General features: G+C 38.9%; 3 protein-coding genes across 4 annotated transcripts; 2 read left to right on the top strand and 1 right to left on the bottom strand.

The window, feature by feature from the left end:
* The first annotated feature begins 718 nt into the window (after positions 1-718).
* Positions 719-3,220, top strand: LOC125776556 (embryonic polarity protein dorsal-like). Its single transcript, XM_049449277.1, has one exon. It carries the CDS (start codon positions 878-880, stop codon positions 3,191-3,193), a length of 2,316 nt encoding a protein of 771 aa, XP_049305234.1. The 5' UTR covers positions 719-877; the 3' UTR covers positions 3,194-3,220.
* Positions 3,221-3,287: 67 nt separating this feature from the next.
* On the bottom strand, positions 3,288-5,896 carry LOC125776557 (uncharacterized). The gene is made up of 5 exons (XM_049449278.1): positions 5,638-5,896; positions 5,362-5,569; positions 5,105-5,291; positions 4,380-4,499; positions 3,288-4,313 (listed from the first exon to the last, which is right to left on the bottom strand). Exons 1-5 carry the CDS (start codon positions 5,788-5,790, stop codon positions 3,341-3,343), a joined length of 1,641 nt encoding a protein of 546 aa, XP_049305235.1. The 5' UTR covers positions 5,791-5,896; the 3' UTR covers positions 3,288-3,340.
* Positions 5,897-9,723: 3,827 nt separating this feature from the next.
* LOC105231688 (transcription factor p65) lies at positions 9,724-11,204 on the top strand. Of its 2 annotated transcripts, none has more exons than XM_019992192.3 (2): positions 9,724-10,135; positions 10,213-11,204. In XM_019992192.3, exon 2 carries the CDS (start codon positions 10,265-10,267, stop codon positions 11,096-11,098), a length of 834 nt encoding a protein of 277 aa, XP_019847751.2. In that variant the 5' UTR covers positions 9,724-10,135; positions 10,213-10,264; the 3' UTR covers positions 11,099-11,204. The 2 variants fall into 2 exon arrangements, with proteins under 2 accessions (XP_019847751.2, XP_019847750.2); XM_019992191.3 differs by having other exon boundaries at positions 10,188-11,204.
* The last annotated feature ends 201 nt before the right edge of the window (positions 11,205-11,405 follow it).

The raw sequence follows: 11,405 nt of genomic DNA, 5'->3' as shown, positions 1-11,405 counted from the left end.
TGTAAATTCTTTGAAGTGGAAAATTAAAAAACGTTTGAGGTACAAACGATTTTCGAAGATCCTTCATTACAGCAGTGATTCCAGCTTTTTCCGTGATTGCAACTTAAAACAAGTTCTCTACCTGAAGATAATCTTTCTACAATGGCCTATGATCGAAAAAAAATTAAAAATTGACAGAACAGTGAAGAACTAAAGAAATGTGAATAATATACATACATATGTATGTATATTTCAAGAGCAAATCGAACTTAATTAAATATTAAATGACTAGTAAATCTTTCATTTTTCGTTAACTTAATTTTTTGGTGAGTTTGTATGTTTATATATAAAAGATCTGAAATATACAGCACTCTAACCTGAATCATTCAATAACAAAAATTATTTTGATATTTGTGGATAATTAAGTATTAATTGAGCAATTTAAAATGGAATAAATTAGAGAATAAACTGACTTATTATACTTAGATCCACACTCAGTGGATTACAATTTAGAAACCAAGAGTGAAGGGTTTACAACGAAACGCAGGACAGTTTGCATGCTTTCAAAGCGACAATGGCACACCCCTCCTCCAGGTGCTTGAATCACGAATTATCTACCTGCTAACCTCATTAATATATTATATGACAGCTTATCTTCCAAGGACACAGATTAAGGTAGAACAAAAGACAATGACCTTAAGGAGGTTTTAAAATCGTATCCTTCCACGAATCCTACCTAACCCTACGTACATAAAAAGAGCGCAGACACAAGTTGTTAAACAGAATCGAGTCTAACGTAGAAAAAGTCACACGTATTCAGAAGCTGTTTTAGAAAAATTATTACAATTCTATTAAATGTTGTTCACAAGCAGTAAAGTAAAGTGAAGTAAGAAGAAAAATGAATCCAAATAACTATATTAATCAGTTCAACGATTTTATGGATGGAGTAGGTCCGAACATGTCGATGATGGAACGACAGGACACAAGGCAAGCTCCTGCTTGTGCTGACCACACGCAACAAAAACCAAACCAGATGCAAAACCCAGAGCGAATACTAAAACCGATACAAAGACAAGCGCCAGTGGCGATTAAAAAACAGCTAACTGAGCCAAACCGAAAATATGCCAACGCTTATGTCAAAATTGTGGAGCAACCGGCAAGTAAAGCTGTGAGATTCCGCTATGAGTGCGAAGGGCGTTCGGCCGGTTCTATACCAGGTGTAAGTTCGACGTCGGCATTGCGAACATATCCTACAATCGAAATTGTTGGCTACAAAGGTCGCTCGGTGTGTGTCGTTTCTTGTGTCTCCGCGGATCCGCCATACAGACCACATCCTCATACTTTGGTGGGTAAGGAGGGTTGCAAACATGGTGTGTACACGTTTAGTGTAAACGAGGTTACTATGCGTGCCGAGCTCTGTAACCTGGGTATACAGTGTGTTAAAAAAAAAGACATTGAAGGCTCACTGAAGACGCGTCAAGAAATACGCGTTGATCCATTCAAAACAGGCTTTTCACACGCAGAGCAACCGGGTAGTATAAATATAAATGCGGTGCGCTTGTGTTTCCAAGTTTTTATCCAAGGCGAAAATGGACATTTCAGGGTGCCACTGAAGCCCGTTGTCACCGATCCCATCTACGACAAGAAGTCGAAGTCAGACCTCGTTATTCGTGAGATGTGCAGTTCGGGAACGGTGCTGGGCAACAAGACAATCATGTTGCTCTGCGAAAAGGTGACGAAGGAAGACATAGCGGTGCGTTTTTTTGAAGAGAAAAATGGTGCTGTGGTTTGGCAAGCTTATGGCGAATTTGATCCCTCCATGCATGTGCACAAACAAACCGCAATTACATTGAGAACTCCACAATATCACAACACCGATATTGAAGAGACCGTACAGGTATTCGTGCAACTGCAAAGACCTTCCGATGGTGCCGTCAGTGAGCCTTGGCAATTCAACTATGAACCAGTCAAAAAGTTACGGTTAAGACGTAAATGTAGACTAAACGATCTTACTATGGACTCACTTAAAGTTAGTGAGAACCAGACGGTACAAAATAACATTACCCTTGTTGCCACACAAGCAAATTTGGATAAGTTCTTCGTTTCTGGTGAGATGACACCATCGCCAGAACCAATGTCACCGTCCTCATCAACCAGCAAGAGTGATACGTCGACAACAGCTTCGCCTTACGGCCAGGTCGTGGAGGTGATTAACTTGGAAAGCGGTACGGCGGATGTCCAAGAAACTCTCAATGTTGAGATATTTCCAACGACACTGGAAAGTCATGAGGAGGGTAAAGTTTATGCGGCTAACCAAAAGCAGTCGCAATTTCCAAAACTTCAAAATATTCAAGACCAGCAACAATCCTCATCCTCAATCCATCCTCATTTGGATGAGCTGTTGCAGCAGCCGAATCGGTCTAAAATAAAGCAACAGCAATCACAAGGGCAATTGCCACATCAAAAACAAAAACTACAATTACAATTGCAACAACATAAATATATACCGGCGCAGTTGCAAGTACAACAATATCCACCAACGCTACAACTGCAACAACCAATTCTACCGGAGCAACAGCAGCAGCCACAACAACTGCTCCATCCTCAGGCACTACAGATGCCGTATCAGCAAACGCAGCTGCAGCAACAACAACAATGGCGTTTGATGCAGCAACCGCAACAACTATTTCTTGGTGACACGAACAGGGAAAAGAAACTCACCAGCATTTTGGCTTTAGCTGTTACAGCGCTGGGCAATAATCCATTCAACTTGCAACAATTTCTTAATGCCACCGCAAGCACCATGTCACAGAATGGCCAGAATAATTCCGTTCAAAGCAGTTCACAGCAACAGCCGCTGCAGCCGTCTCCGCCGTTTCAACAACAACATCAGTTTGTATCGGCTCAACAAAAAAATAAATTTGTACCGGCTCAACAACAACATCAATTTATACCGCCTCAACAACAGCAACCACCCCAACAAGACGATTCATCTCGATCACAATTCCAACAACAATCTAATGTCGCCACGAATAGTAACGATAAACAGTTGGTGGGCGAGGTCGATGCAAAGAATAACAGTAATTCTGACACGCGTGGAGAGGCTTCCTCCATAAGCCAGTTGCTAAATTTGGACAGTGATCAATTGGTGCAGATCTGCGATGACACACTACTCGATCACACCATCACTGAGGACTTCGAACCTTTAACCTGATGAGTCTAGATCTTCAAAATCGGATGTTCATCTTTATGACTTTCTTATGTTTAAAATATAATACACAAATAATAATATCAAATTAATGCCAATAAATACATATAAATACTAGTTTTATTAATTAAAAGTGGAGCCATAATGGTGAAATTAAAATACTGTGTTCGAGTTCCTTGTCTGGGATGAAAGGAACATTTCCTTAATTGCTTTACGATTTAGCTTGGAGTTTCCCAACTTCGGCAGCTCTTCCACAATGACGGCACCGCCATGTAAATGCTTGTATGTCGCCTCGAAGTGCTCCTTCACATGCCTGATCACATCTGGCGCATTTAAAGAGCTACCTGGTATTTTAACGACAGCGGCCGCCGCGGCATCGCCCACATCGTCCCTTGATATCCCAAATACACACACCTCTGTCACATGTGGCATTTGAACAATCACCTCTTCGATTTCTTTTGTACAGTACTGCATACCAAAATACTTCAGAATATTCTTCTTACGATCAATCACATGCAAATATCCATCCGTATCGAAAAAGCCCAGATCGCCGGTATGGAACCAACCGTCCGTTTTATATATCGCCTCTGTCGCCACATTATTGTTGTGATAGCCCAACCATTGGCGACTGTGTTGACAGCATATTTCCCCAACCTCTCCAGCGCTCAGGCGTTTACCACTTTCATCTATAATTTTGGCTTTATAGCCTGGTTGTAGACGCCCCACAGCTTGCGGTTTCTCCAACAGCTTACAATTCATCGTCAATACAGCTTCGAACTCGGTTAAGCCATAAGCGAAGATCATTCGTGCGTGGCTCAAATACTTTTGGAACCCCTGCTGTATATGTGTGGAGCAATTACCACCGCCATACAAAAGGTATCGTAGGCTGTCTAACTTTTCAACGGTAATCGATTGGTGATTAAGTAATACAGCTAATAACGGTGGGGCAATAATAGTAAATGTGATCTTGTATTCTGGTATTAGTTTTAAAAAATATCCCGCATCGAATGGTCGTTCGGTAATAATACGCTTAGCGCCGAAGCCAATACTTGCGATGAGCATTATTAAACCAGTAAGCCAGTCCAATGTGCTTAAAACGAAGAATACGTCTTCTGAGTTCAAAAAGCTAAAAGAAACTTTGACTAATATTGGAAATAAACTGGAAATTTGAAGAATGGTTAATATAGCTCACTGAAACATATCGAAAAACCGCTTATGATTGGAGATGGTTACCGCTTTGGGAACTCCTGTAGTACCGGATGAGCACAAAATAGCCAAAGTTTGATTTGGTCCATCCTCCAAAATAGCAGGTCTAGAAGTAACACAATTATTATGTTTTCAGTGGTGTGTGGTTTGGTCCTTTGGGAGTTGAATACTCCGTTTGTAACATGAGTAATTTTTATAGATAGAAAAACAGGACAAGCTTAAAGCCCATTTTTTTAAGTTGAAAGGCAACTTGAAAGTATCGAGTAAGCAATGGAGTCTTTAAGGAAATTTTTCTTGTATCATTTCTACGTTTGAAAGAGATAATTAGCGTCATCAACTTTTCGTTTCTGTCATTACAAGGATCGGTCCATTACAGCACTCCCACTCCTCCGTAAAAGTACACATCCGTAAAAGCTCCCGTCTTCGAATTTTTAGTGAGAAAGCTAAATTTATCTGCTTCAGCTCGTACTCTAAAGAGAGTTCTGAACCAATAACCGAGTAGACCTCTGGATACAGCCCACACCACATTAAACTGAACTATAGCTAAAGATTTAAATAGTCACTACACAGTTACAGTTACTGTTTATACTTTGTCCGCGGAAAGGTTCTAGCTCTTATTAAACCATGCTAAGAGTATTAAGCAGCCGAAGTCGATAGATCATTTCTTGTAATACAAAGTGTGAGATTGGCTGAAGGATACGAGTTACTCACGTAAATGTATGTTCCGAACCTGTCGGTTTCAGTAGATCCTTCACAGACGGTACCTTCGACAAATGATTACTTAAGGTGTATAAGTTCGTCTCCAAATCATTTGTTGCCCGCTCGACTTTCGCATAGTCCTGTCCATCGAAAAATATATACTTTGGCTTTGTGGTTTCGAAAAGACTTTTCACAGACTCTAAAAAATATATGCATATATTGTACATACGAGTATATAACATTCCATAAACTTCCGTTTCGACACTTACTTTCCTCTAGATTGGGATTAACCGCGTGCAGTGCGATGCCATTGAAGAAACATGCCAGGGCTACAGCCATCAAGTGGGTGGTATTTCGCGCAACTACACCAACAATGTCACGTTGCGTCAATCCCAGCTTGCGAAAATGTTCAGCAACACGAATGGCCTGCATCAAAGCTTCTTCGTAGGTCAAACTTGTCTGCTCAGAGTCGGATATCTTTCGGGGTTTACAAGGGTTTAACAAATTTTTAACAAAGCCGCCTTTTTAAACTTCTAAACACTCACTTGACAGATGCTGTGTGGGCAACGACGCATTTGCTCGAAGAGTATGCGTCCCACAGATGCGTTGTGATCGTAAAAGTCAACGAATTTCGGACCCAGCCATTCCTTAGAATCGGCGTCGTATGTTGCACCTATGCTTGCATCTATTTCGAACATTTCTAGTTCTGGGTTTAAGCACGAATTCACAAAGCTTCCTACTTTGCGGAAGCGTCTAATCTTGGCAAATCTCGATGCTCAACTATTGCAACTCAATGCGGATGCACCAAGTTGGCGGGTATATATATAATAAATATTTGCGTGTCATAAAATGAAAGTTAGTTATTTACGGATTGATATAATTTCTACTAATTAAACCTGTGTGCATGCTAGAATATTTCCGGAAGTAAGGGGTGTCTCCATAGATCTTCGAATTAATAACAAAACACTCATTGTCTTAAATAGAGATATGAACATAACTCGAAATAAAATTTGAGAACTTGAGCATTATTTTACAACATTGATAAATGTGGGAGGGGAGGATTTTTTAAAGGAGTGAGTATTTTAAGGCATACTGATTGCGTGAGCTTTTTCTAATCTTCGCTGAACGCGTCTTAAGGTGGTGTTACTCAAACGACTGGTTTATCGAGAAAAAACTTTAGACGTATTAAATCACCCGATATTTATAAGCTAGCAATATTATATACTATAAATATTATATATGTAAGTAAGTAATGCATGTAACAAAGCTGACCTTAACGTCTATGAAAAATAAATGCGCGTGTGCCAAATCGAATGAAGCAATTAACGTACATACATACTTATTGTATATACATAAGTACATATTAGTAATTCTTTTCTCTCTCTCTCTCTTTAGTAAACTTGTTATTCATCAACGTGACGTCAGAAATAACTTATATCTACTAACCAAATTTGATTTACTTGAAATAGCAATACTCTTTTCAAATATATTTTATTATTTAAAATGATATTTAAAATATTTTGCTAGTTTTAGTTAGTTGATAGTGAAAAATAAGCCAAAAGTTATGTTGAGGTATAATATCTGGGTTGCATCAGCTTCTTTGTAGAATATAGTCGGAAGAAAGCATGCCCGACGATAGGAATTAAAGTGTGCTTTGCCTAATCCACAAAAAGGGAAACCCAACAATCTGGGTCAAATACGTTGGGATAAGCCTCCTCAACATCGCATATAAGGTTCTATCGAGCGTACTGTGTGAAAGATTCAATCCCACCATCAATAAACTGATTGGACCTTATAAGTGTGGCTTTAGGTCTGGAAAATCTACAACTGACCAGATATTTACCATGCACCAAATCTTGGAGAAAGACCCGTGAAAAGAGGATTTTAAAACTGCTTTTGACAGCAAGAAAAGAAGCTGTCTTTATGCCGTGATGTCTGAATTTGGTATCCCCGCAAAACTAATACGGCTGTGTAAACTGGAGTTAAGCAACATCAAAAGCTCCGTCAGGATCGAGAGGGACCTCTCCGAGCCGTTCCATATCAAACGAGGTATCAGACAAGGCGACTCCCCCTGGTGTGACTTCTTCAATCTACTATTGGAGAAAATAATTCGAGCTGCAGAACTAAACAGAGAAGGTACAATCTTCTATAAGAGTCGGACGCCGATGATCATATCAACCGCGCCGTTAATTCTACTTTCTCCAGAGTGGATAAAGGAGCAAAATAAGTGGGTCTGGTAGTGAACGAGGACAAGACGAAATATCTCCTGACATCAAACAAACGCACTCGCGACTTGGCTCTCACGTTACTGCTGACGGTCATAACTTTGAAGTAGTAAATAATTTCGTCTACCATGGAACCTGCGTTAACAGCAACAACAATGTAAGGATCGAAATCCAACGCAGAATAAGTCGTGCCAATGTGTGCTACTTCGGACTGAGTAAAGACCTCTCTCGACGAACAAAGACAACAGCTGATGAGTCAACGTTGCGAATTTTCGAGAGAAAAGTTCTGCGGAAGATTTATGGTCCTTTGCGCGTTGGCCACGGCGAATATGAATCCGATGGAACTATGATCCAATCTAAACAGTGGATTGAAAAGGGGGAACCAGCCCCAAAATACCTAAAGCTGTGTATTCGGCTGGGAAAGTGATGGCGAGTGTTTTTTGGGACAGCCATGGAATTATTTTTATCGACTATGTTGAAAAAGGAAAAACTATAACAGGAGCATACTACGCATCATTATTGGACAAGCTAATGGAAGAAGTTTCGAAAAATCGGCGACATTTGCAAAAAAAGAAAGTCTTGTTCTACCAAGACAACGCACCATCTCACACCTCAACAGTCGCCATGGCGAAAATCCACGAATTGCGGTTCGAACTGCTTGACCATCCACCTTATTCACCGGATCTAGCACCGAGCGACTTTTTTTTGTTTCCTCAACTTAAAACTGCGCTCGGCGGCCAGAGATTTTCGTCAAATGAGGAGGCAATCTCTTTTGTGTGTATTTGGAAGGGTTGCAGAGATGGGAGCATCGCTGGGAGAAGTGTGTGGAGTTACAAGGAGACTATGTAGAAAAATAAAAAAAAAAAAATTTTGAAAAAGTCGCGTGCATCATGGTTAGGTCGGTTATTTATCGGACAGCCCTCGTATAGCGAGTTTCTTCATTATTTTCACTCATTTTGAACAGCTGCTCCGAATTTTTTTTGTTAAATGAAGCTAAAAATCTTACCTTTCCAACACTGTATGGTATGGCACAATGTGATTGGTAGCAATGGAGATATGCGACTACAATGACATCTATTGACAATATACGAAAAGACTTTTCCGACTACTAATACTTATGTGTACAAGTTTTTGGAATAATAAATTGAAAAGTTTTCTCAGAAAAAAATCTGGAAAATCGCTTTTTTCTTATAAGGCAGTCGAAAAGTATGCAACCATTTTTAAATGCAAAGAAATTTCGAGTATATTCACCCACAGGCTGACTCAAAAGCTTTAAAACCTGTGTCTTCTGAAGGTGTGTGTCTATGCTAATAATCTTCAAGGTTGATAACTTGGCTGCATGATTTTTTTTAATTTTACTAAGTTTTCGATTATAATCGTTGCTTTGCGAGAACAGTGTAATAACTCAAAATATTAAGTTTCAGCCCTCGTACAATATTTAAAATAAATGTTATTAGCAAATGCGAGAGCTTAAAAAATTGGATTTTTGGGACTTAATCAATTGTTTTAAAATTTAAAATATTTGCGACGGTCCTTCACTGCAACAGTAATTCCGTCCTTCTCCGTGTTTGAAATTTGAAAAAAAGTTCTCTGCCTGAAAATATTCCACGTACAATAACAAATGGTAGAGAAAATCAAAAATTGAAAGAATAGTGAAGACGTATGTCAAAAAATATTGGTTTTAATTGAGGGTTACTGTTAGAATTTTCAGAACATCGCTTTTTGTATTATATTTTCTGAATGTGCTTATATTTAAGAATGCAATTTCATATCATTCCGGTGAATACTTCGGAAGTTACACGCAAATTTGAAAATTCCTTTCGGAGTGCTTGGAAGTACGAGGCCAAATTTCTAAAGCGTTTTCTCAAAATGGTGTTTACTGGAAAACGGCTAACCGATTAGTCACAAATTTTGCAATGAGCTTCTTATATAGATATTTTTAGTAATTAATGGAAGATTTTTTCTCTCCGATAAATATTTTTTATAAACAATTTAAGACTGAAATTTTGGTGAAAAATCGATTTTTAGTTCGAAAAATCGCTATTTTTTTAAATTATATTTTGCTTATTCCTTCAATTAATTACTAGATTTAGCATTACTTTAACAAAATCTGTTCGATTCTTTAATTTCAGAGAATCCAGTTCAGAGATATAGTGGTCAGTGCAAAACGTCTTTTTTGGGAGGAGCTCTCGGAGATCAGCTGTAGTTCTTTTCCAAATAAATATTTTTACTAATACTAAGTCTTACAATACAGTTAAAGAGTAGAAATTTTTCGATAAATAAATTTAAAAGTTTTCTTAGAAAAAATTCTGGAAAAGACGTTCTTTCGGCTTTCTAACTGTATATAACCTTTTAAAGAATAAACCGATTTATTATTCTTAGATTCATACTCAGTGGTTAACAATTAATAAATGAAGAGCTTACGGTTACAACGAAACGCAGAAAAGTTTGTATGTTTTCAAAGCAACAATGGAACACTCCTCCTTCATGAGCTTGAACCACAGATTATCTGCCTGTTAACCTTATCAATATATTACACCACAATTGTCTATATCCCATGGATACATATTAAGGTAGAACAACATTGTTTTTTGACATTGATGTCTGATACCTTGAGCCAATATGGCATCCTTCCGCGAATCGCGCCAAACAACGGTAAACCGTCCTCACCGTTCGCATATACCATATGTACGAGTATATGGTAAAGAGCACACTCACAAGTTGTTAAATAAAGTCAAGTATAACGTAGAGAAAGTTAGGCGTGTTAAGAAGCTGTGTTTTTAAGAAAATAAATTCTACACAATTTTGTTCTCTGAACGTAAGTAAATAAAGTAAGAAGAAAAATTAATTCAAATAACTATATGAATCAGTTCAACAATTTTATGGATGGAGTAGACCCGATCCCATCTACGACAAGAAGTCGAAGTCAGACCTCATTATTCGTGAGATGTGCAGTTCGGGAACGGTGCTGGGCAACAAGACAATCATGTTTCTCTGCGAGAAGGTGACGAAGGAAGACATAGCGGTGCGTTTTTTCGTGGAGAAAAATGGTGCTGTGGCTTGGCAAGCTTATGGCGAATTCGATCCCTCCATGCATGTGCATAAACAAACCGGAATTACATTGAGAACTCCACAATATCACAACACCGATATTGAAGAGCCCGTAAAGGTATTCGTGCAACTGCAAAGACCTTCCGATGGTGCCGTCAGTGAGCCTTGGCAATTCAACTATGAACCAGTCAAAAAGTTACGGTTAAGACGTAAATGTAGACTAAACGATCTTACTATGGACTCACTTAAAGTTAGTGAGAACCAGACGGTTGCCAATAAACCGATACAAAATAACATTACCCTTGTTGCCACACAAGCAAATTTGGATAAGTTCTTCGTTTCTGGTGAGATGACACCATCGCCAGAACCAATGTCACCGTCCTCATCAACCAGCAAGAGTGATACGTCGACAACAACTTCGCCTTACGGCAAAGTCACGGAGGTGATTAACCTGGAAAGTGGTACGGCGGACGTCCAAGAAACTCTCAATGTTGAGATGTTTCCAAGGACACTGGAAATTTATGAGGAGATTAAAGTTTGTAAGAGTAACCGAAAGTCGCCATTGCCAAAACTTAAAACTATTCAAAACCAGCCACAACAACCTCATTTGTTGCAGCAACCGAATCAGACAGAAATACAGCAACAACAATCACAAGGACACCAATTGCCGCAACCAGAACAACACTACTCGATCACACCATCACTGAGGACTTCGAAGTGGCGCCTTTAACCTTCTCAGTCTAGATGTGTTCGAGTTCGCCTATACTTATTTAATTATGTGTCTAAAATGAAGATGTAATACAATACTTTCAGATAAATACATATATGTAATTTAAAATCACAACTATCAATCATTTTGTTTCAATTATACTAATTTGCGAACACATTTGGCGCCTTCTATACATTTTCTTAATTGCTTTACGATTTAGCTTGGAGTTCAACCGAATTCGGCAGCTTTCCCGCAATGACGCCACCACCATATAAACGCTTGTATCTCGCCTTGACGTGCTCTTTCACATACTTAATGCTTGGAGATG

The sequence above is a fragment of the Bactrocera dorsalis genome, chromosome 2 (genome assembly GCF_023373825.1).
Source record: "Bactrocera dorsalis isolate Fly_Bdor chromosome 2, ASM2337382v1, whole genome shotgun sequence".
NCBI lineage: Eukaryota > Metazoa > Arthropoda > Insecta > Diptera > Tephritidae > Bactrocera > Bactrocera dorsalis.
The sequence above is the reverse complement of the archived record's forward strand: the minus strand, read 5'-3'. Positions and strand labels throughout refer to the sequence as shown.